The sequence below is a fragment of the Salvelinus namaycush genome, chromosome 20, assembly GCF_016432855.1.
Source record: "Salvelinus namaycush isolate Seneca chromosome 20, SaNama_1.0, whole genome shotgun sequence".
Taxonomy (NCBI): domain Eukaryota; kingdom Metazoa; phylum Chordata; class Actinopteri; order Salmoniformes; family Salmonidae; genus Salvelinus; species Salvelinus namaycush.
The window spans coordinates 41,333,792-41,360,082 of NC_052326.1; the positions used below are offsets into that span (position 1 = coordinate 41,333,792).

Genomic DNA, 26,291 nt, shown 5'->3' on the forward strand with positions numbered 1-26,291 from the left:
TCTCCCTCTCCCTCTCCCTCTTTCTCTTTCTCTTTCTCTTTCTCTCTCTCTCGCTTTCTCTCTCTCTCGCTTTCTCTCTCTCTCGCTTTCTCTCTCTCTCTCGCTTTCTCTCTCTCTCTCTCTCGCTTTCTCTCTCTCTCTCGCTTTCTCTCTCTCTCTCGCTTTCTCTCTCTCTCTCTCTCTCTCTCTCGCTTTCTCTCTCTCTCTCTCTCTCTCTCTCTCTCTCTCTCTCTCTCTCTCTCTCTCTCTCTCTCTCTCCTCTCCTCTCCTCTCCTCTCCTCTCCTCTCCTCTCCTCTCCTCTCCTCTCCTCTCCTCTCCTCTCTCAGTGCTTCACACTGGGAAGCGATGGTTCATCATCTGCCCAGTGGAGGAGACTCCCACCTCCAACCAGGATGGGACTGCAAACATGTCTGCCGATGGGACTACAACTACTCAACATGATGGGACTACAACTACTCAACATGATGGGACTGCTCAGCCTGATGGAAGTGCGGTGCCAGGCAAGTCTGCCAATGGTGGCACTGCAGGGACTGCATCAGGCAGAGGTGACTTTGTTTCCATACGACCATTTCAGTACTATGTCATCCTGGTGGAGTAACGGTACCATGTTGTCCTCTAGTGCTGAACGAATGAACGACATCCTCAATATATGTGCTTTAGATTGAAATATTATCTGTTTAAGGTCTTTGGATGTGGGCCTGTTGTACATTTGTAGACAAACAGGATGTTACTCTTATATTGTGTCTTCTTTCGGTTCTTCCTGCAGTATCAGCGTCCTCCTCCATAGCTAACTCTGTGTCTGGGGGGAGTGGAGGCTTCAACTACGAGGGCTATGGCCTCTGTAGCCCTCCCATCCTATCCTCCACAGACCCTCTCCTCCTGGCTATGTCCCATGTCTCAGCTCCCTCTGGCCCCCCATCTGTCCACCCAGGCCATCCTCCAGAGGGCCAGGTCCACAGCTCTACCCTGCCCAGGCTGCATCACACTCAGTCAGCCTTGGCTCTGCCAGCTGCCCCCTCTGAAGGTCCCCGTAGCTCCCTGCCTGGAGAGGAGCACCAGGGGGGAGGGCGTCTTGGTGCCATCTCCCCCATCCTTGCCGTCCAGCAGATGGCGGAGATGGCATGTGCTGCCTCCATGGTGGAGGAGGTGCCCTGCTGCCCACTGGCCATGCCAATGTCCCTGGATGTGAGTGGTGGAGCCCAGGGGAACGCAGCTACTCTCACCCCTCTGCTCTCCCAGGACTCTTCTACCTCCTCGGCCAGAGAGTCCCTCCAACTCTCCTACCCCTCCGTTGCCCGCCCTGACCGCTCCCAGCCGCCTGTGGTGCTCCAGCAGCCCTTCTCCATGGGTGGAGCAAAGGCCCCCTCGCTGCCCCAGAGCCCTGCCCCCCACCAGCACACGGCAGGGGGGCCCAGTGAGTCGGATGGGGAGGGGCGAGGGGTGGGGGGCCGAGGGGGCTTTGTGGACAGCACCATCAAGACTCTGGACGAGAAGCTGAGGAACCTGCTGTACCAGGAGTACGCCCCCATGTATCCATCAGGCAGTGCTGCGGAGACGCCAGGCTCGGGGACGGAGTACGTCCAATCTCCTCCTGGGCCAGACAGCGCCACCTTGGGTTCAGGAAGCAGCACCCCCCTACCTATGGGGGAAGGGCGCTACCGGACAGGGGAACAGCTGGTAAACACAGAACCTTTATTCCGTATAAATCATAGAATGGCACCCTATTATTCTTTAAATAGTGCAATACATTTGGGATGGAACCATACTTTCTGTTCTGAGATTTGTTTAGTCCTTAAAAGTAACTTTATCCACACCCCAGACTACATGTAAAGTACATGTAATCTATGTCCACCATTCATCCTTAAATGTTGACCATTATCCCTTTAAAATGACTGCTCTTAATTCTCTCCCTGTCAACTGTCTTTCTCTGTTTCACTTCTCTCTTTTCTCATCCCTCCCTCCCCACTCTTTCTTTCAGCCTCAGATTCCAGAAAGGATGGACAGTTTGAGCACGTTGAGTGATTCTGCGGTGTGTGGTATGTACATTCTATATTGTGTATCTACATTCTATAGTGTGGTATGTACATTCTATAGTGTGGTATGTACATTCTATAGTGTGGTATGTACATTCTATAGTGTGGTATGAAGGATACAACATTATAGTGATCCCTCAAACAGCTGTCTATGACAGTGATCAATTTCAAGATCCACAGAGGTTTCAATTATTTTCCTTTAACCTATTGAACAGTTCTTATTGTAGTCATTTAGAGAACCTGGACATTCAGTCTCTCTCTGTCTGCAGCTCCCATGTCTAGGAGACAAAACGTACCACACTCTACCTCCTGCTCTGGCTCTGGATCCAGAGGCCAGTTTAAGGTACTTTACTGTGTTAAATTTTTGTTCCCCATGGCCACTATTTACTACTACCTCTTAGTGACTCCATCTACCTGCAATGCCTGACTAACGATATTGAGTTTGTGATATTGTGGATTGATATTATAATTCCCTGTTTGTTTCATTTCTGCAAAGTAGGTATAAACGTGTCAGAGCTCTTTAAACAAGAATTGTATTATCTATAGATGATCACAGGCCTTCCTGAGGTGGTGACGCAAGAAGAGCGGAAGCAGAGGACTTGGAGCAGCGCTGCCTCCCCGGCGCACCCTGCTGGCCATCTCTCAGACCACCGCAGCGCTGCTTCCCCGGCGCACCCTGCTGGCCATCTCTCAGACCACCGCAGCGCTGCTTCCCCGGCGCACCCTGCTGGCCATCTCTCAGACCACCGCAGCGGTGCCCAGGCCGCCTTCACCATTATCGGACGTTTCTCAGTGGTCAGCACCGAGGACCACGTCACCCTGAGGACCTGTGGCAGCCGCTACTCCGCCCCGCCAGACTTCTACCTTGATACACCCCCCGCCATGGCCAAACGGGGGTCGTTGCCACACGCCTCCACATCCACCTCCGTGTCTGTTGATGTTACAGTCCACGCTCACGCGCGCTTCTTGTCCTCGGACTCGGGGGCGGAGAGTAGTCCGGCCAAGCTGGCCCCGGCCACGCCCTCACGCCACGGTCGCTCAGGGGAGCGTAGAGGAAGTGACCTCATGAAGAGAGCGGTGGCTTTCCTGCGCCGTTCAGGCCGTAGTAGTAGTGTGCAGAGCTCTGATTCGCTGAGCTGGCAGAGGGGCGTGCATGGCTCGGCCTATGTCAGCAGTGATAATGACTCTGAGATAGAGGACTCGGATATGAAGAGAGAGCTGACCAGACTCAGGGAGAAGTAAGTCAGCTGTGTGTTTGTGTGTGTGGGTGTGTCTGAGTCTAGAAGAGCATCATCTGAGTAAGTCAACTTACCCTTTATCTAAAACCCTTCTCTCCCCTCCTCCATCTCCTCCACCCAGACATTTAAAGGAGCTCTCGGAGCTGCAGGCGCACCACAGAGGGGAGATAGAGCTGCTGTACCGCAGGCTGGGTAAAGCCACCTCACCCTCCCTGGGTCTCTCTCACACACTTCCCCCCAAGCGGAGGAGCAAGCACAAGCACAAACTGAAGGCTGGAAAACTCCTCAGTCCTCTGGTACAACAGCTGAGGCATGTCACCACCAAAACCAGCGACTCTGGCAAAACCAGTGAGTACAAGGCACCAAAACCAGTCACTTCTGAAAGATGATTTGAAAGATTCTTCTGGAAGGGACTGAAACAGGCTTGTCTGCATGATTTAAGGCAGACAGGTCCTCTTGTGTCAGGCAAGGTAACTGTCATAATTTGAATGGAGTAGCAGGGCTAAGTTGTAATAATGTGTATGTCTATGTCCAAATGGCAACATATTCCCTATTTTGTGCACTACTTTTGACCAGAGTCCTATATGGGCCCTGATCAAAAGTAGTCCAGTTAATAGGGAATAGGGTGCCATTTGTGATGCACATAATGTCTCTCTGTGCAGGTTTCTGTGTGTAATATTTAAGTTGGTCTGTCTGTGCAGGTGAGCCTACAGTCAGTCTGAACGGGTCTCCAGCCAAAGCTCCAGTAGAGTCAGACAGACGAGCCCGTTCAGGTACCAGTCACTTGGATACGTTCACCTCCACCTCTGAACCCGTCCAGACCAAGCAGCCCTGCTCCCTCAAGGGTTCCCTCTCTTCAGACAACATCTACGCTGGAGCTGGACTACATGGAGAGAGGACAGGACCACAAGCTTCACCAGGCCAAGGTGACCTACAAACTACACATCCCAGTCATGCAAATGGAGAACATTATCACTTGGGTTACAAAATTCTGGTAACTTTCCCAAAATTACCAGGTTTTCCAAAACTCCTGTTCGGAGGATTCCAGATTTCCTGCTTATTCCGTCCTGAGTAAATATTCCAACCGGGATTTCGGGAAAACCTGGGATTTTTGGGAAAAGGTGCAGAATTTTGCAACCCTAACTATCCATTTTATTACAGTAATGTCACTGAAGTGGGTCATTCTCATGTTTAGAGTAAGGACTGCAATGGGATGCCTTAGCAAATTATGGAACATGTAAAGTCTTATCACAGGTACAGAGGAGGATCAAAACGGAAGTAGGATGGTGCAACGTTTCGGTCACATCGACCTTAATCAGGCATCTGCAGCCTTTAACCTTTATGGTTCTGACATGGGTTGTTGTTCAAACTCATCTCTAATGTGTGTTCTGTCCAGAGCTGTGTGCTCTTCTTACCCTGGTGTCCTGTGTTTCCTCTCCTCCTCCTCTCCTCCTCGTCTCCTCCTCTTCTCCTCCTCTCCACAGGCTGGCCGTCTTACCCTCCACCACCAGAGAGAGTGACCTATAAATCCAGTAGCAAACCACGCGCTAGATTCCTCAGTGGGCCTGTGTCTCTGTCTATCTGTTTGTATCACCTCCTCTCCTCTCCTGCACTGCTCTCCTTCCTCTCCTCCTCCTCTCCTCCATCGCTCCACCACTCACTCTGCTCCTTGTCCTCCTGCACTGCTCTCCTTCCTCTCCTCCTCTTTTCTCCTCTTCTCATGTCCTCTTCTTTTATCTTCCTTGGTTCTCCTCCTCTTCACTGTCTCACTCCTATCCCTCATCTGTTCATCTCCTCCTCTTTACTGTCTCACTCCTATCCCTCATCTGTTCATCTCCTCCTCTTTACTGTCTCACTCCTATCCCTCATCTCTTCATCTCCTTCTCTTTACTGTCTCACTCCTATCCCTCATCTCTTCATCTCCTTCTCTTTACTGTCTCACTCCTATCCCTCATCTGTTCATCTCCTCCTCTTTACTGTCTCACTCCTATCCCTCATCTCTTCATCTCCTTCTCTTTACTGTCTCACTCCTATCCCTCATCTGTTCATCTCCTTCTCTTTACTGTCTCACTCCTATCCCTCATCTGTTCATCTCCTCCTCTTTACTGTCTCACTCCTATCCCTCATCTCTTCATCTCCTTCTCTTTACTGTCTCACTCCTATCCCTCATCTGTTCATCTCCTTCTCTTTACTGTCTCACTCCTATCCCTCATCTCTTCATCTCCTTCTCTTTACTGTCTCACTCCTATCCCTCATCTCTTCATCTCCTTCTCTTTACTGTCTCACTCCTATCCCTCGTCTCTTCATCTCCTTCTCTTTACTGTCTCACTCCTATCCCTCATCTCTTCATCTCCTTCTCTTTACTGTCTCACTCCTATCCCTCATCTGTTCATCTCCTCCTCTTTACTGTCTCACTCCTATCCCTCATCTCTTCATCTCCTTCTCTTTACTGTCTCACTCCTATCCCTCATATGTTCATCTCCTTCTCTTTACTGTCTCACTCCTATCCCTCATATCTCCTTCTCTTTACTGTCTCACTCCTATCCCTCATCTGTTCATCTCCTTCTCTTTACTGTCTCACTCCTATCCCTCATCTGTTCATCTCCTCCTCTTTACTGTCTCACTCCTATCCCTCATCTCTTCATCTCCTTCTCTTTACTGTCTCACTCCTATCCCTCATCTGTTCATCTCCTTCTCTTTACTGTCTCACTCCTATCCCTCATCTGTTCATCTCCTCCTCTTTACTGTCTCACTCCTATCCCTCATCTCTTCATCTCCTTCTCTTTACTGTCTCACTCCTATCCCTCATCTGTTCATCTCCTTCTCTTTACTGTCTCACTCCTATCCCTCATCTCTTCATCTCCTTCTCTTTACTGTCTCACTCCTATCCCTCATCTCTTCATCTCCTTCTCTTTACTGTCTCACTCCTATCCCTCGTCTCTTCATCTCCTTCTCTTTACTGTCTCACTCCTATCCCTCATCTCTTCATCTCCTTCTCTTTACTGTCTCACTCCTATCCCTCATCTGTTCATCTCCTCCTCTTTACTGTCTCACTCCTATCCCTCATCTCTTCATCTCCTTCTCTTTACTGTCTCACTCCTATCCCTCATCTGTTCATCTCCTTCTCTTTACTGTCTCACTCCTATCCCTCATATCTCCTTCTCTTTACTGTCTCACTCCTATCCCTCATCTGTTCATCTCCTTCTCTTTACTGTCTCACTCCTATCCCTCATCTCTTCATCTCCTTCTCTTTACTGTCTCACTCCTATCCCTCATCTCTTCATCTCCTCTAGCTTATCTCTTTTCCTCTAGCTTTTCTCTCCCCTCCTCATCCCACCTTCTCCTCTGTGTCTCTCTGAGCTAGTTAAATGTTTCTCTCTGTCTGTTGTGCTTGGCTGATGAGTAGTGCATGTACAGTATAGTGATGTACTGCAGCAGCACTGTGTGCTCAGCTCACTCTTACTCTCCTCTCCTGCCTGTCTGCTCGGCACAGATCCTCTCAATGTATCCCTGTCTCTGCCCCTGCAGTCCTACATAGTGGACCCCGTCTGCATGGCTACACACAGCCACTGTTATGTTGCGCCCTGTTGGTTAGGATCTCTCTCTCTCTCTCTCTCTCTCTCTCTCTCTCTCTCTCTCTCTCCCTCTCTCTTACTTTCTTTCTTTCTTTCTTTCTTTCTCTCTCTCTCTCTCTCTCTCTCTCTCTCTCTCTCTCTCTCTCTCTCTCTCTCTCTCTCTCTCTCTCTCTCTCTCTCTCTCGTTTTCTCTCTCAGACCTCTTACAGTTCTGTAGCTCACTTCTGGAGTGACTGCATGATTGGCCTTGTCCATCAGTATTCAGATAGTTGACTGAACCATGCTTTCCCACAGTGTTATGTACTGTATGTGTTAATGTTGCATATGGCCATTGAGCAGCTCTGTGCAGCAGCGTGTCTGTATGTTTGTAGACATACATCTGCGTGTTTATGTCTTCATGCTGCATGGAGTCCTAACTCTGTTGTCCCCTAGGGTCAACTCTGAAACGACTCTGCCTTGGAAAAGAACGTGGAAGGGGTAAGAATAACTTGCAGCAAAGACATTAGCCATTTAGAAAACCCCAATCTATGTGTATTATGTATTTATTGTAGCTACTCCTCTACCCTGTTTTCCATCCCCAAAGTTGTTCTCATAAGCACATTTTATTAGATAGAATGCATTTTATAAACAGGATTGGCCATCTAATGTTCATGGTAGCTACATTTAGTTAAAATAACATGCTTTAGCAACAGAGCTAGTTTGAACTTGAGGCAGGGTCTGAACAGCATGTCCATCTCCCAGGGACTGGAGCAGGCCCAGGCCCAGGTGCATCCACCCAGCCTCCCCAACAACAGACAGCCAGCTCTACCCCTCCTCCCCACCAGCCAGTAGCAGGGTTGGCCCAAGCCCAGGCCAACAACAGCAACAACAAGACAGGCACCTACACCGGCACCTATATGGGCTCCTACACAGAGTCCTTCACAGACTCCCCTCACAGGATAGTGGATGATTGGACCATGGAGGCCCTGGGTGTCGCCCGGCGCCCGCGGACCAGCTCCCTCAGCCTCAGTGGGCAACCACTTTGGAACGAGGACCCCAGGGGGCCCAGAACAAGAGACAGACTGTTCAGCACTCCAGATGTGAGTAGTTGTTCGATACGGTATGTATGTGAGTTTATGTATTATCCATTATTTAGTAGTGGTGTAGCTAAATGTAATGTATGTTTTGTGTTTGTGGGGATAGCGTGTGTATAGTTTAGGCCTGGGTTCAAATCGTGTTTGTTTTCTATAAAATGATGAAATTATTTAACTGCACTTGATCGAGCATGTTTGGCACAATAGAACCGATGGAATAGTCCTACAAGTGCAGACGCTGCCAGCTGGCACTGCAGGCAGACTTAATCAAATGTTTATTGTATTTAAAAGAAAACAAATACTATTTGAAGTCAGGTCTGGTACAGTCAAGGTGAAAGTCTGTGGTGACTGAAAGCTCACCTCCATATCTTTCTCTTAAGGCACCTGCCAGGACAGCCCCTGGCTCTGAAGGCCCCCAGCTCCCCCTGTCATGGCCGATGATTGACAACCAGGCCCTGGGCTCAGTGATGAAGACCAGCTCCCCGAGACAGGCAGGGTTCCATCCTGGCTACGTGCTGGCCCATTCAGGCCCAGACCTGTTTGGGGGGCTGCTGCTCTCGCCCCTCTCGCCCCTCTGTGTAAGCCTTTGGACTGAGCTGCTGTCCCCCTTGAGTTCAGGGGTGTTTGCTTTACCTGCCGTGCCCCCAACCTGGGGCACCACCACCCCTGGTCCACCCTACGAACCACCCGACCCCAAACCCAGGAACCTCTAACCCCTGTAGCACCATGTCTTCCAACTATATTTCCAAAATGAGTTATATGTAGTTAGAGCTCTAGTCTTCCCTTACCACAATGTAAACTGTTTCTATTTAACCAGCATCTATGTATATAATAAGTATTTGTATACACACTGAGTGTACAAAACATTAAGAACACCTTCCTACTATTGAGTTGCCCCCCACCTTTTGCCCTAAGAACAGCCTAAAATCGTTGGGGCATGGACTCTACAAAGTGTCGAAAGCGTTCCACAGGGATGCTGGCCCATGTTGACACAGTTGTGTCAAGTTGGCTGGATGTCCTTTGGGTGGTGGACCATTCTTGATAAACACGGAAAACTGTTGAGCGTGAAAAACCCAGTAGCGTTGCAGTTCTTGACATAGACCGGTGCGCCTGGCACATACTACCATATCCCATTCAAAGGCACTTAAATATTTTGCCTTGCCCATTCACCCTCTGAATGGCACACATACACAATCCATGTCTCAATAGTCTCAAGGCTTAACAATATTTTTTAACCTGTCTCTTCCTCTTCATCTACACTGATTGAAGTTGATTTAACAAGTGACATCAGTAAGGGATCATAACTTCCACCTGGATTCACCTGGTCAGTCTCTGTCATGGAAAGAACATGGAACGTTCTTAATGTATTGTACACTCAGCGTATGCTGTTATCAATGTGTGTGACATTATCAACCTCAATTGACATACCTCAATTGACATACCTCATATTTATGTACATAAGGGACATATGTCTATCTTATCACCTGTGAGAATGTGCTGTAGTGTATATAAATAAGGTGTATGTGCATAATCCATTCGTTTGTTTGTGTATAAAGCTTTTGTGTATTTACATTATCTATTTGTATATTATTCATTCATACTGTATGTCTTTGTACATAAATTGTTCATGTTTGTGTGTAAATCACCCATATGTGTGTACAGTATGTGTATGTATATACAGTAACCCCTGTGTGTTTTTGTGTGCGCGTGTGTACATTAGGTGCTGCAGGGCTCTGTCCTAACTCAGCAGAGAGCCATTCACCATCTTGCCATCACTGTGAAGCCTTGTCACCCTGGTTACCAGCCTGGTCACCCTGGTTACCAGCCTTGTCACCCTGTTTACCAGCTGTGTCATCCTGGTTACCAGCCTGGTCACTCTGGTTACCAGCTGTGTCGCCCTAGTTACCAGCCTGAGCCCCTAGTTAAAAGCCTGGTACCCCTGGTTACAAGCCTGGATTATCTGGTTACCATGACCCTCTGCTTTATTACTCTGCTATTTATGTTGTAATATATTTCAGCTTCCTCAAACTTCATTGAAATGCGTACAACACAAGTGCTTGAAATAGTCTGAAGAAATGTGGAAGAACTTGAACTTAAAGTGCCTTGAACAGTAGTTTCAATTAACTCTGGAGACGAGCATGAGGCCATTTGAGATAAGATAGGATAATGTGGTCATGTGTATGGTTTAGCCTTCAGAGGTACTACATACATTTGTGTGATTCACTTATGAATGTTGTATTTAGGGAAAGAAACTGGTTGGTTAGTTTTAGGTTGCCAATTTAGAATGTTGGGAGCATGACCATGTTATTGGTTGTTTTGTGAATATCATAATAACAGATGGTAAAGTATCTCCTTTAGCACTGTAAGATTCACACAGGGCACTGAAGCTATGTTGGTCTCTTTGTCCAGAAGCTTGTACAAAGCAATAGCTACACAATTTTTCTCAACACTTACCACAACCTGCATGAACACACACTCTGAAGCTTGCACAGGATAAAAGGTGGAGAGTCAGACCTTAGCATTCTCTGGGTGATAACTAGTGTTACTTGGCTGTCATTAAGTGAGTAATAATTTCATTGTTAGTCCACACCTGTTGTTTATGAAGCATGTGACAAATACAATTTGATTTGATTTGATTAACACCATGCAATAAACAGTGGATGTTTCATACTGTACTGAAGCAGGCTATAGGGGATTTCTCCTACAGTATGCCTCACTGTAGGTTTGAGTCATTTACCTTAAAGAGCTCCGTATGGTTTTGGTGGGTTAATGCATTAGATGTACACAGTAACGTATGACATATGTGGATGTTAGAGGCAGGTATGATATGTGATTTATTGCAGGACCTAAGCAAGTAGACTACTATAAAGACAATGCTATACCTATTGGGATACACATGTCATACTGTATCTTTTGGGTTTATGTATGGTTATAAAAAGTAATAATGTTCAATAAGGAGTTTCATCATTGTTGTAAAATCAGTGATAATCTGTATCATAAGGATCATAAGGACACAGTAACTCCTGTAGTGCTCTGGGTTGATGACAGAGAAGTCATCTTTTAAATGCACAGTTTTTCTACTGTTCTTCTGTGGTCCTGAGATTCATAACAAGACCAGCCTAGTGTGTAGAAATCAATGCTTCTTTCAGTTTGGTTTTGTGTTGTATGACACAATAATTTCAATCCAGTACAACATACATCATCTTGTACAATAATACAGTCATATCTATCAAAATAGTTCAGAAATCACATTGCCTAAACAATCCAAGCAAAGGCTGTCAAGCCTGTGGTTGTGTGTGAGATAAACAGTGTCTTTCAATACCACTTTCGATACCACATGCCAACCAGTTGGCAATTCTTGGATATTACTGATTAGCTTGTTATGGTTTGAAACCCTTTCGTAACTGTACAGTCATTCAGTCAATTCGGTTTGAATATAACTTTTTAGTCGAATAGTGCAGAACAGATCTATATTTAGATATACACACTAAATTAACAAATGTATGTGGACATCTGCTCGTCGAACATCTCATTCCAAAATCATGGGCATTAATATGGAGTTGGTCCCCCCTTTGCTGCTATAACAGCCTCCACTCTTCTGGGAAGAGATGTTGGAACATGGCTGCAGGGACATACTTCCATTCAGACACAAGAGCATTAGTGAGGTCGGGCACTGATCTTGGGCGATTAGGCCTGGCTCACAGTCAGCGATCCAGTTTATCCCAAGTGTTTGATGGGGTTGAGGTCAGGGCTCTGGGCAGGACAGTCAAGTTCTTCCACACCAATCTCGACAAACCATTTCTGTATGGACCTTGCATTGTGCATGGTGGCATTTGGGATGCTGAAACAGGAAAGGGCCTTCCTCAAACTGTTGCCACAAAGTTAGAAGCAAAGAATCGTCTAGAATGTCATTGTATGCTCCTAGCATTAAAATGTCCCTTCACTGGAACTAAGGGGCCTAGCCCGAACCATGAAAAACAGCCCCAGACCATTATTCCTCTTCCACCTAACTTTACAGTTGGCACTATGCATTGGGGCAGGTAGCATTCTCCTGGCATTCGCCAAACCCAGATTTGTCCGTCGGACTGCCAGATGGTGAAGAGTAATTTATCACTCCAAAATCCAAAGGCGGCGAGCTTTACACATCTCCAGCCGACGCTTGGCATTGCGTATGGTGATCTTTGGCTTGTGTGCGGCTGCTCGGTCATAGAAACCCATTTCATGAAGCTCTCGATTAACAGTTATTGTGCTGACGTTGCTTCCAGGGGCAGTTTGGAACTCGGTAGTGAGTATTGCAACTGAGGACAGATGATTTTTACGTGCTACGCTTCAATTTGAAGGGTGTCCACATATGTTTGTAAATATATATATATCTATATATACAGTGCATTCGGAAAGTATTCAGACTCCTTGACTTTTTCCACACTTTGTGATGTTACAGCCATGTTCTAAAATGGATTCAATTGTTCCCCCCCCCCCACCCCCCCCCCCCCCCCCCCTGTATCAATCTATACACAATACCCTGTAATGACAAAGCAAAAATACATTTTTTTCGATTTTTTTGCAAATGTATTAAGACAAAGTACTTTGTTGAAGCACCTTTGGCAGTGATTATAGCCTCAAGTCTTCTTGGGTATGACGCTACAAGCTTGGCACACCTGTAATTGGGGAATTTCTCCCATTCTTCTCTGCAGATCCTCTCAAGCTCTGACTTGTTGGACGGTATTTTCAGGTCTCTTCAGAGATGTTCGATTGGGTTCAAGTCTGGGCTCTGGCTGGGCCAAACAAGGACATTCAGAGACTTGTCCCGAAGCCACTCCTGCGTTCTTAACTGTGTGCTTAGGGTTGTTGTCCTGTTGGAAGGTGAACCTTCACCCCAGTCTGAGGTCCTGAGCGCACTAAGGCTGGTTTTCATCAAGGATCTCTTTATACTTCGCTCCGTTCATCTTTCCCTCAATCCTGACTAGTCTCCCAGTCCCTGCCACTGAAAAACATCCCCACAGCATGATGCTGCAACCACCATGCTTCACCGTAGGGATGGTGCCAGGTTTCCTCCAGACGTGATGTTTGTCATTCAGGCCAAAGTTCAATCTTGGTTTCATCAGACCAGAGAATCTTGTTTCTCATGGTCTGAGTTCTTTAGGTGCCTCTTCGCAAAATTCAAGTTGCCTTAAATGTGCCTTTAATGAGGAGTGTCTTCCGTCTGGCTACTCTATCATAAAAGCCTGATTGGTGGAGTGCTGCAGAGATGGTTGTCCATCTGGAAGGTTCTCCCATCGCCATAGAGTAAGTCTCAGAGTGACAATCGGTTTCTTTGTCACCTCCCTGACCAAGGCTCTTCTCCCCCGATTGCTCAGTTTGGCCTGGCATCCAGCTCTAGGAAGAGTCTTGGTGGTTCCAAACTTCTTCCATATAAGAGTGATGGAGGCCACTGTGTGCTTGGGGACCTTCAATGCTGTAGACATTTGTTGGTACCCTTCCCCAGATCTGTGCCTCGACACAATCCTGTCTTGGAGCTCCACAGACAATTCCTTTGACCTCATGGCTTGGTTTTTGCTCTGACATGCATTGTCAACTGTGGGACCTTATATAGACAGCTGTGTGCCTTTCCAAATCATGTCCAATCAATTGAATTTACCACAGGTAAATCAAGTTGTATAAATATCTCAAGGATGACCAATGGAAACAGGATGCACCTGAACTCAATTTTGAGTCTCTTAGCAAAGGGTCTGAATACTTATAAAAATGTATAAAAACCTGTTTTCGCTTTGTCATTATGGAGTACTGTGTGTAGATTGATGAGGTGAAAAAATGTGTCAATCCATTTTAGAATAAGGCTGTAACATAACAAAATGTGGAAAAAGTCAAGGGGTCTGAAAACTTTCCGAATGCACTGTATATACAGTACCGTTCAAAAGTTTGTACACACCTACTCATTATAGAGTTTTTCTTTATTTTTACTATTTTCTACATTGTAGAATAATAGTGATGACTTCAAAACTATAAAATAACACATATGGAATCTTGTATTATTCCACCCTCAGGGGTGTGTGCTCAGTCCCCTCCTGTACTTCCTGTTCACTCATGACTGCACAGCCAGGCACGACTCCAACACCATCATTAAATTTGCCGATGACACAACAGTGGTAGGCCTGATCACAGACAACGATGAGACAGCCTATAGGTAGGAGGTCAGAGACCTGGCCGTGTGGTGCCAGGACAACAACCTCTCCCTCAACGTGATCAAGACAAAGGAGATGATTGTTGACTACAGGAAAAAGAGGACTGAGCACGCCCCCATTCTCATCGACGGTGGTGTAGTGGAGCAGGTTGAGAGCTTCAAGTTCCTTGGTGTCCACATCACCAACAAACTAACATGGTCCAAGCACACCAAGACAGTCGTGAAGAGGGCATGACAAAACCTATTCCCCCTCAGGAGACTGAAAAGATTTGGCATGGGTCCTCAGATCCTCAAAAGGTGATACAACTGTACCATTGAGAGCATCCTGACTGGTTGCATCACTACCTGGTACGGCAACTGCTCAGCCTCCGACCGCAAGGCACTACAGAGGGTAGTGCGTACGGCCCAGTACATCACTGGGGCCAAGCTTCCTGCTATCCAGGACCTCTGACACCAGGCAGTGTCAGAGGAAGGCCCTAAAAATGGTCAAAGACTCCAGCCACCCTAGTCATAGACTGTTCTCTGTTCTACCACACAGCAAGCGGTACCGGAGCGCCAAGTCTAGGTCCAAGATGCTTCTAAACAGCTTCTACCCCCAAGCCATAAGACTCCTGAACATCTAATCAAATGGATACCCAGACTATTTGCATTGCCCCCCCTTTTACACCGGTGCTACACTCTGTTGTTAACATCTATGCATAGTCACTTTAATAACTCTACCTTCATGTACATATTACCTCAACTAACCGGTGCCCCCACACATTGACTCTGTACCGGTACCCCCTGTGTATAGTCTTGCTATTGCTATTTTACTGCTGCTCTTTAATTACTTCTTACTTTTATTTCTTATTCTTACTCATATTTTTTTATTTTTAAACTGCATTGTTGGTTAGGAGCTCGTAAGTAAGCATTTCACTATAAGGTCTACACTATTGTTTTCACTATTATTCTACAATGTAAAAAAAATGTAAAAATAAAGAAAACCCTTGAATGAGTAGGTGTGTCCAAACTTTTGACTGGTACTGTGTATATATGGCTCTGGTGCATAATGTTCTGCTCACACAATCTTTCATCCCATGTAGAAAGAGACTTGTGTTCTCTGTAAACAGCATTTGGCCTATGCAGCTATTGATAGGACTCATCATGCACTCCTCACAGCAAGGCTTTCTCTTTGAACTCGGTTGCACTAGAAGCTCTGCTTTGTGTACGATTGCTCTGCTCTGTGTATGATTGCGTTTGCCTGCTCTAGCTTATACTCTCCCTGCACTTTCCTGACCACTGGTCAGTAGCACTCGTCTCGCTCACAAAGATTGTACATTTTTGAAGACAGAAATAAATAATACACCAATTTTTGCTTGACAGCATGTTCTCTCTGCCTCTGTCATATTGCTTCTCTAGTCCAAATTCACTTCACAAATGGCACCCTTTTCCCTTGACCAAAGTAGTCAACTACAGGGAATAGGGTGCCATTTGGAACTGGCCCCACATCTCCAGCACCAATGCACACTGAACACATTGTAACCGATCTCTGCAGTGTTTATTGACTTCTACCAGCAACACATGCTGAGTTGTTCTGTTGTGTGCAGGTTTCACAGTGGAGTTTCTCAACCTTTAGTCTGTGGACTGGCTTACCCCTCTCTAACCCCATAAATGAGAAGGGTTACGGGAAACCAATCCCCTCATCTGAAGTCAGGTTAAAACTATTGATCAATTCTCACTTCTCTAAAAGTTTGAACTCTTGTTACCATCATACTTATTTAATATTAATACCCTATGGGACATAAGGCTACAATGAGCTCCTTCCACTGCTCTTTGTCCTAGGCCATGTGTTGTGCCTCGCCCAAGAAAGGTTAATCTTGGCCAGCTCATCCGTCACAGTTCTGCACCAGGTAGTTTTAGACCTACCAGGGTTTCTTTCTCAGGTGGAGTCTACCTTAGGGATATCTTTGGCATGCGATCCTGCACCTCATCTTTCCTGTAGAGTTTGTGGTTGGTGATTTTATGTAGCCAAAAAATGTAGCAAATTCTTCAAAGGCATTCATGACAGAATGTCTGAACCTTTAACGACATTCCAGCATTCAGACCCATACAACAGGATGGACGTCACATTGTTGTTCTGAAGGTGGACCAGGCTGTACTATTTGGACTTTCAGATGGTACAGAGTTGGGAGAAGGCACTCTGAGCTTTTCCCAATCTTGCCTTGATTCTTTTTGAGCCCTGCTGTACTTGCTGATGAGGCTGCCCAGGTATGTGAAGTCATCCACAAACTCAAATGGATCTAAATTCACTCAACCGAGACTGCTCTTCTATGTGTCACTGTCAAAGCTGACTCTCCCCCCTCTGTTATCATCCACCTAAACCTATCTGCTGCTTTCGACATCAGATCCTCCTCTCCTTGGGGCTGGGCATCTCAGGCTCTGCATGCTCCTACCAAGTGATGTGGAGAGGATCTGTGTCTGCACCACATACTCTCACTACTGGTGACCCCCAGAGCTCGGTTCTTGGCCCTCTCCTCTTCTCTCCACACACCAAGTCACTCTGCTTTGTCATATCCTCACATGGTCTCTCCTATCATTGCAATGAGGATGACACTCAACTACTTTTCTCCTTCCCTGCCTTTCTGACACCCAGGTGGTGACACGCATCTCTGCGTGCCTGGCAAATATCTCCGTTTGGATGTCTGCCCAGCACCTCAACTTCAACAAGACAGAGCTGCTCTTCCTCCCTGCTCAAAGACAACTCCATCAAGGTTGACAAGTCCACTGTGTCGCCCTCCCAGAGTGCAAAGAACCTTGGCATGACCCTGGAGAACACCCTGTTGTTCTCTGCAACCAAAAGCAGTGACTCGCTCCTGTAGGTTCATGCTCTACAACATCCGGAGAGTACGACCTTAACTCACACAGGAAGTGGCGCAGGTCCTAATCCAGTCCAGGCACTTGTTCTATCCTGTCTGGACTAGTGCAATTCTCTGTTGGCTGGGCTCCCTGCTTGTGCCATGCAATCCCTGCAACTTATCCAGAAAGCTGTATCCCGCCTGGTTTTCAATTTATCCAAGTTCTACATTGTCACCTCACTCCTCCATAAACTCCACTGGCTTCCAGTCAAACTTCGCATCCACTACAAGACCATGGTGCTTGCCTACGGAGCAGCGAGAGGAACTGCCCCTCACTACCTTCAGGCTATGCTCAAACCCTACACCCCAAATCAAGCACTCATTCTGCCACCTCTGGTCTCTCGGCCCTCCCACCCCTATGGAAGTGCAGCTCCCGCTCAGTCTTCTCTGGCCTGGCACCCCAATTGTCACGTTCTGACCTTAGTTCCTTTGTTTTGTCTTTTGTTTTAGTATGGTCAGGGCGTGAGTTGGGTGGGTTGTCTATGTTAGTTTTTCTATGATTTTCTATTTCTGTGTTTGGCCTGATATGGTTCTCAATCAGAGGCAGCTGTCAATCGTTGTCCCTGATTGGGAACCATATTTAGGTAGCCTGTTTTCTGTTGGGTTTTGTGGGTGGTTATTTTCAGTCTTTGTGTGTCTGCACCAGACAGAACTGTTTAGGTTGTTTCTTTGTTATTTTGTTATTCAGTGTTCTGTTTTGATGATTATTAAACATCATGAACACTTACCACGCTGCACCTTGGTCCTCACCTTCTTCCACCGACGACAGCTGTTACTGAACCACCCACCAAAAAAGGACCAAGCAGCGTGGTAACAGGCAGCAGCAGGAGCAGCGCTATAAGGAGGAATGGACATGGGAGGGCATTCTGGATGGCAAGGGTTGCTACACATGGGAGGAGATTCTGGCTGGAAGGGATCGCCTCCCATGGGAACAGGTGGAGGCAGCCAGGAGAGCGGAGGCAGCAGCTAAAGGGAGCCAGCGCTTTGAGGGAACACGGCTGGCAAGGAAGCCCGAGAGGCACCCCCAAAAATGTATTGGGGGGGGGGGGGGCCACACGGGGAGTGTGGCGAAGTCAGGTAGGAGACCTGCGCCAACTCCCCGTGCTTACCGTGGAGAGAGAGGGACCGGGCAGGCACCGTGTTATGCCGTCAGGCGCACGGTGTCCCCGGTGCGTGTGCATAGCCCGGTGCGGTACATTGCAGCGCCTCGTATCGGCCGGGCTAGAGTGGGCATCGAGCCAGGTGCCATGAAGCCGGCTCAGCGCATCTGGTCTCCAGTGCGTCTCCTCGGGCCGGTGTACATGGCACCAGCCTTACGCATGGTGTCCCCGGTTCGCCAGCACAGCCCAGTGCGGGCTATTCCACCTCGCCGCACTGGCCTGGCTACGGGGAGCATTCAACCAGGTAAGGTTGGGCAGGCTTGGTGCTCGAGACCTACTGTGCGCCTCCAGGGTCCAGTATGCCCTGTTCCTGCTCCCCGCACTCGCCCAGAGGTGCGTGTCCCCAGCCCGGTACCACCAGTTCCGGCACCACGCACCAGGCCTACTGTGCGCCTCAGCAGGCCTGAGCTGCCCGTCTGTCCAACGCCGCCTGAGCTGCCCGTCTGTCCAACGCCGCCTGAGTTGCCCGTCTGTCCAGCGCCGCCTGAGCTGCCCGTCTGTCCAGCGCCGCCTGAGCTGCCCGTCTGTCCAGCGCCGCCTGAGCTGCCCGTCTGTCCAGCGCCGCCTGAGCTGCCCGTCTGTCCAGCGCCGCCTGAGCTGCCCGTCTGTCCAGCGCCGCCTGAGATGCCTGTCTATCCAGAGCCGTCAGAGCCGCCCGTCTGTCCTGAGGCGCTAGAGCCGTCTGTCAGTCAGGAGCCGCTAGAGCCGTCCGTCAGTCAGGAGTTGCCAGAGCCACCCGCCAGTCAGGAGCTGCCAGAGCCGCCCGCCAGTCAGGAGCTGCCAGAGCCGCCCGCCAGTCAGGAGCTGCCAGTGCCGCACGCCAGTCAGGAGCTGCCCCTTAGTCCAGAGGCGTCCTTCAGTCCAGAGGCGTCCCTCAGTCCCGTGGGCCCATTTATTAGGGTTCCCAGGCCAAGGTCGGCGGCGAGGGTCGCAGCTCAAAAGACGCTACTGAAGCGGACTAAGACAATGGTGGAGTGGGGTCCACGTCCAGCGCCAGAGCCGCCACCGCGGACAGATGCCCACCCAGACCCTCCCCTATAGGTTCAGGTTTTGCGGCCGGAGTCCGCACCTTGGGGGGGGGGGGGTACTGTCACGTTCTGACCTTAGTTCCTTTGTTTTGTCTTTTGTTTTAGTATGGTCAGGGCGTGAGTTGGGTGGGTTGTCTATGTTAGTTTTTCTATGATTTTCTATTTCTGTGTTTGGCCTGATATGGTTCTCAATCAGAGGCAGCTGTCAATCGTTGTCCCTGATTGGGAACCATATTTAGGTAGCCTGTTTTCTGTTGGGTTTTGTGGGTGGTTATTTTCAGTCTTTGTGTGTCTGCACCAGACAGAACTGTTTAGGTTGTTTCTTTGTTATTTTGTTATTCAGTGTTCTGTTTTGATGATTATTAAACATCATGAACACTTACCACGCTGCACCTTGGTCCTCACCTTCTTCCACCGACGACAGCCGTTACACCAATGGTGGAACCAACTTCCCCTGAAGCTAGGACATACAGTAAGAGTCCCTGCCTATCTTCTGAAAGCACCTGAAACCTTTCTTCTTCAAAGAGAATATCTCAAGTAATCCCCCTCCTCACCTCAACTCCCCTTCAAAAATGAATAATAATAACATTTTCCTTAAACACAATTGCACTTGAAACCCCTCCCCCATCCTCCCCCCTCCCCAAAACACACACTTTGAAGCTCGGTGTCGTAGGGAGGAGACCAAGGCGCAGCGTGATAAGCGTACATTCTTCTTTATTTATAGAACGAACACTGAACAAAACGAACAAAATAACAAAACGAACCGTGAAGCTAATATGGCTAGTGCAGACAGGCAACTAAACATAGAATAAGAATCCACAAATACCCAAGGGAAAATGGCAACCTAAATATGATCCCCAATCAGAGACAACGATAAACAGCTCCCTCTGATTGGGAACCAATTCAGGCCACCATAAACCTACATATGCCTAGACTTACAAAACCCCTAGACAATACAAAACAAGCATACCCACCCTCGTCACACCCTGACCTAACCAAAATAATAAAGAAAACATAGATAACTAAGGTCAGGGCGTGACACTCGGACTTTGCTGATAGCTACTTCATTGAGGAAAAGTGTACGTGGTTTTCCTACCCAGCTATCTGAAGGTGAATGCACTAACTGTACGTCACTCTGGATAAGAGCGTCTTCTAAATGAAACATTTTTAAATGTGAATGTGAACAACTGGTGCTGGGGTGGTGGTGTTGATCTACATCACCTGAGTTGAGACCAGTCTGCCTAGCAAAGTTAAGACTGTTGTTTTTTTCCCCCTGTAGGTTGGAGTGGTTGGTGGAGAGAACAGCGAGGTCATCTGCAAAGTCCAAGTCTTCCAGCTGGGTGAACAGGGCCCACTGGATGCCTCTGGGTTTATGGGATGTGGTTTGGGTTATGATTCAGTGGTAAGGAGGAAGAGGATAGGAGAGATGATGCACCTTTTGTCTCAATGCAGAGATGGTATTACCTATGAAGACCCAGCATTCAAAGTGTTCATATAATTGTCCTATGATTGTACTCTTAGAAAACAATATGCTATCTAGAACCTAAAAGGGTTCTTCAGCTGTTTCCATAGGATAACCCATTTAAGAACCATTTTTGGTTCCAGGTAGAACCCTGTTGGTTCCCGTTGGAAACCTTTTTGGTTCCATGTAGAACCCTCTGTAGAAAATGTTCTACATGGAACCAAAAAGGGTTCTCCTATAGGGAAAGCCGAATAACTCTTTTGAAACCTTTTTTTCTAAGAGTGTAATGATCTTCGATGGAAGCCCATAGGAGCTCACTGTTTTGCATAGGGTGTTTCTATGTACACCATTAAAAGCCTTTCTTGAAGTCAACAAAATTGATAAAAAGGGGTGTGTTCCACTGTAAGCATGGTTCTATAATGTTTCACAGTGCAAATACCTGGTCCATACATCCTCTTCCTTTCCAGAATCCTTCCTGCTCTTGCCTGAGTGCATTGAGGAAAACCTTGCTTGCTATGAATAGTAAGTTAATTCCTCGCCAGTTATCACAGTTCTTGAGAGCGCCTTTTTGGGGGAATTATCACTGAGGCCTTTCAACCAGTCATCAGGAATGGTGTCATTCTACCAGATGTTTTTAATTAATGAGGTCGGTCAGAACTTTAGTTGTTGTGATGTCTCCCTTCACTTATTTAACCTTGGTTTTGTAGGCTACCTGGGCCTGTTCCTGAAGCCTTGGTGATTTGGTGATCAGTAATCCTACTTTCAGTTGTTTCCTCACCTCCATTTTCTATGGAACGCCATTTGGGTCTTTGTGTGTAAAAAAATGGTCTGCGTCAAATAAGCTTTTTAATAACAAAATTATATTCTAGAATGTTGTGTGAATTTGCATCCGCAAGCCAAGCGCCACCACTACAGTCAGTCAGTAGCACTGCCAAAGCTGTAAAAAAAAATGAAGTATGGAAACAAGCACACACAGCGGCCACGATGTGTTTACAATACCACGAATTTACGAAGCACCCAAATGTCCATTGAGAAAGCACAACGACTATACCACTTAGCTAAGAATGACGAGAATAATCAAGATCATAAATGTTGGGTAGTTAGATGTATAACTACTGACGTTAGGTAGCTAGCTAACATACCGGTACATTCTGCTGTAATAATATGCTATGTAGTTCTTAAGGACAGCGTAGCAAACAAATTGTCAGCCAACATAATGTGCAAAGTAACTTATTTGAAAAGTTATTACTTTATTACATTGAGTAGCAAGCTACCCCTTGGTCATTAGGGCAAATCTGGTCTGTGATAGGAGTTTTTTTTTCACACCTAGCTTGGCTATTAGACTATTCTTTAGTAAAGGTTGAATAGTCTATTGTTCAGCTATTAGCCCTACCCAACTTGCAACAAATTGCTGTTCCCATCTCATTCCTTTTCCTCTTCCACGTGTCATCATTCTGCTCCTGAGTGGCTCGCTTGTGGGCGTGCTGGCAGGATATGGCAGCATCTTCGGTTGTGCGTCAAGAATTCTGAATACAGTAGCACGTTTGTATGAAGGTGTGGTTATTCACAGGCAAATTGTTATATGCTATGAAGGTACATTTGTGTCTTTTTGTCGAGCAAAACCTTTTTAATTTTCAATCAAAAATAATTGTTCTGAAAGCAACTTTTTTCTGACACAAAGGAAGTCAAAGCGGACACCTACAAAGATGGCATCTCAGGTGAGCAGCACTGGGCTTTATTGGCATATCCTAAAAATGACATCTGCTGCTTTATTTTGAACGGTCATATCTCAGTTATTGTTTTTATATCCACAAAAAATAAGCTGTTTTCTTTACTTTCAGAGAGCGAGCTGACCAAGGGGTGGAAAATGTAGATATTGCCAGATGTTCACTGTCCGAGGAACAGGCTGTGGAAGATGTATTGCTGGCAAAAGTGTCCATAACCAGAAGTAAACTGTTCTGTGTTCTTTTTCTCAATTTCTGCCTGTCTTGTTGTACATGGAACCTGTCTCACATGCATTAATTTAAAAAAAACTTAAGATGTCAGCTGCTAATTTTCAGATTTACACCACATAAACACAGCCATTTTCACTGGACTATCTGTTGCTGCCAAGTCATGATTTCTCTGGGGGTTAGCCTTGCAATAACCAAGTGGTGAGACACATAGCCCTCTATATTTAAATGTTTCAGGTACACTCCGATAGGTGTCTGCGTCACATACAGTATCTTCTATTGACATTATCTTCTATTGTTTGTCCTCATGTCTGTTTTCAGCATAAAGTACGCTGTAGCCACTTAGTGTGGACACCACACACACACAATACGTCCCTCTTCTCTCTTCACTTCATCCCTCTCCCCCTTCTCCCTAAATCCTCTAGGTTATATCAGCTGTTTTGGTGAACCCCTCCCACATCTGAACTGGCTGACAGAGGGCACAGCATGATCATAGGTGAGATGTCACTTGGTCAGGTCAACAGGAAGTATTATTAAAGAGATGCTTTACATTGAAATACAGACAGAGATGTAGTAGTCCCAGAGTTAATGTTCCAAGGTCAGTTTTGCATCTCACCTCCTGATTTAAGATGACTGACCGTGTTAGAATACAAAAACAAGGCTTAGTCATGCTCTCTCGTCTGCAGGTATTTTTTGACGTGAGAGAGGAAGCCAATCCCGTCATCGCCACCCCACCCACTCTTAAGATAACCTTCGAGCCAACTGGGGGCCCAAGGCTGGTTAGGAAACACCGCAATTGTGATGAACTGAGAGAATTTTAGGATATCACTGTAATTCATGAATCATATGCTGCCTGCCCGTTCTTACCTTTTTCTCTTTCTGTCTTCTACACCTCTCTCCCCACCTCGTCTTTCTTCCTCGTTTTATAATGCACACCATATGTGCATTGAAGTACAGATTGAACTTGTATTTATAATATTACAATTATTATAATTATTATGTATTTATGTATTTATAAAACCTGGATAATGAACTTCTTTCAATAAAGCGTTTCACATTCTCCACTGGTTGAAATTAAGTATATCATTGTAATACTATCTTGTGTCCTCAGATTAATGTAGATGAAGGGAGTTAGATATGCATAGGTTTTTGTTCTGTATATATGAATTACAAGTCAATCATGTTTCTAGTCTATTGCATAGTTACAATGTGTAATCATTGATGTCCCAGGAGCAGGAGTGGTAAACACTGCTGAAGTGTATAATTGTAATACATACATGCAGACACGACATCATTCAAATAATGGAGTTTGATATGACTGAAAAAGAATGTCTCAGAGATTCATACCTGAACCGCACCTTTATTTGCCAAGGAAGAGTACATGATCAGTGAATATATTCAATGTACAGGCTACAATGTGGGGATCTCATGCGTGGTAATAACTTCAGTACATGTGTATAGGACTTGCATCCTTGGCACAATAAAGTTATTATATTCTACCCTATCCATAGGCTTCATTAATGCTATTCAGACTTGAAGTTGATACAACATCTATGATAGTCGAGGTTCATAGATTCTGGTTCTGAACTAATATTCATACCAAACGTTTTGGGGTCCATACACAGATCGGCTAAATACTGTAGCTAGCTACACATCCATAGGCATAGTTATTTTTGTTATCCTCCACTACACAATAAGCAAGTAAATAGTTAGCTATGTTACTTCAGCTGCATTGCAAGGCAAGCTTACCCAATTGTACATTCAATTTGCAGTAAATGCTTTAGCTAGCTAGATTCTTTACATCCACTGTTTCACAAGATGACAGCCTTGTTTGCTGGTTTTCTCAGGAGTCCCTAAAACATTAAACAACACAAATTACAAATTCATTCTCCTAACACTAGCTATCTGGCTAATGTTAGCTAGTCAGTTAACTTGGGAAATAGCGATTTTCGTAAATTAACTTTATGACAAAAAAATATGCCAAAACGTTTGTCTCTATGTAACAGTATAACTTTAGTCCGTCCCCTCGCCCCGACCCGGGCGCGAACGAGGGACCCTCTGCACACATCAACAACAGTCACCCACGAAGCATCGTTACCCATCACTCCACAAAGGCCGCGGCTCTTGCAGAGCAAGGGGAACCACTACTTCAAGGTCTCAAAGCGAGTGACGTCACCGATTGAAACGCTATTAGCGCACGCTATTAGCGAGCACCACCGCTAACTAGCTAGCCATTTCACATCGGTTACATCTACATTAACTAACATATTCCTCTCAATTGTACATTGTACAGTAATGTTTTGTCAGCCATCTTTGTTGAGGAACGCCACAAGGCAAGGGTGGCTCGCGTCAAAATTCGTCATTGGAACCAATCAATATGATTGGTCATGTAAAAACCTTGGGACCCAAATGCATAATGAGTGCTCTAACTCCCCCTTGTAGTGGTCTGGAGCAATGAAGCCGTGATGCTGTATACCTCTAAGTCCCGCTGTTCATTCATCCCTCTCCTCTCCCCTGTAACTATTCCCCAGGTCGTTGCTGTAAATGAGAGCGTGTTCTCAGTCAACTTATCTGGTAAAATAACGGTACAAAAAAGGTTGGAACTTTTAAAGGAGGAACCATTGTAGTTGATTACCCCTTCCCTCCCACTTCTTAGAAAGATACAGTGCATTTGGAAAGTATTCAGACCCCTCGACTTTTTCCACAGTTGTTACATTACAGCCTTATTCTAAAATTGATTAAATCTTTTTTTTCCTTCATCAATCTACACACAATACCCCATAATGACAAAGCAAAAACAGGTTTTTAGAAATGGTTGTCCTTCTGGAAGGTTCTACCATCTCCACAGAGGAACTCTGGAGCTCTGTCAGCATGACCATCGGGTTCTTGGTCACCTGCCTGACCAAGGCCCTTCTCCCCCGATTGCTCAGTTTAGCCAGGGGGTGCCAGCTCTAGGAAGAGTCTTGGTGGTTTCAAACTTCTTCCATTTAAGAAGAATGGAGGCCACTGTATTCTTGGGGACCTTCAATGCTGCAGAATTTTTTTGGTACCCTTCCCCAGGTCTGTGCTTTGACACAATGCTATCTCGGAGCGCTACGGACAATTCCTTCGACCTCGTGGACTGGTTTTTGCTCTGACATGAACTGTCAACTGTGGGACCTTATATAGACAGGTGTGTGCCTTTTCAAATCATGTCCAATCAATTTATTTTACCACAGGTGGACTCCAATCAAGTTGTAGAAACATCTCAAGGATGATCAATAGAAACAGGATGCACCTGAGCTCAATTTCGAGCCTCATAGCAAAGGGTCTGAATACTTATGTACATAAGTTATTTATGTTATTTTATTTTATATATTAGCAAAAATAAAAATAAAAACATGTTTTTGCTTTGTCATTAGGGAGTGTTGTGTGTAGATTGATGAGAAAAACAATTAATTGAGTACATTTTAGAATAAGACTGCAATGTAACAAAATGTGGAAAAGGGGAAGCGGTCTGAATACTTTCCGAATGCACTGTACTTTGGGATTTTGGCAATGAGGCCCTTTATCTACTTCCACAGAGTCAGGTTAACTTGTGGATATCATTTTTATTTCTCTATGTCCAGTGTGAAGAAAGTTAGAGGTAGTTTTGCAAGCCATTGCTATTTAGCGTTAGCACAATGAAGATACCCATAGACTTACAGTCATTGCG

At 46.2% G+C, this 26,291-nt stretch overlaps 1 protein-coding gene across 1 annotated transcript in view; it reads left to right on the forward strand.

Moving 5' to 3' along the window:
- Nucleotides 1–8,633, forward strand: part of LOC120064826 (serine/threonine-protein kinase WNK2-like) — a 51,811-nt gene extending 43,178 nt beyond the window's left edge. The window contains exons 19-27 of the mRNA XM_039015423.1: nucleotides 328–546; nucleotides 768–1,678; nucleotides 2,581–3,272; nucleotides 3,394–3,620; nucleotides 3,974–4,198; nucleotides 4,757–4,855; nucleotides 7,280–7,324; nucleotides 7,589–7,926; nucleotides 8,301–8,633. Coding sequence (XP_038871351.1) covers nucleotides 328–546; nucleotides 768–1,678; nucleotides 2,581–3,272; nucleotides 3,394–3,620; nucleotides 3,974–4,198; nucleotides 4,757–4,855; nucleotides 7,280–7,324; nucleotides 7,589–7,926; nucleotides 8,301–8,633 — 3,089 coding nt within the window. The remainder of the gene's footprint in view (nucleotides 1–327; nucleotides 547–767; nucleotides 1,679–2,580; nucleotides 3,273–3,393; nucleotides 3,621–3,973; nucleotides 4,199–4,756; nucleotides 4,856–7,279; nucleotides 7,325–7,588; nucleotides 7,927–8,300) is intronic.
- Nucleotides 8,634–26,291: the final 17,658 nt, after the last annotated feature.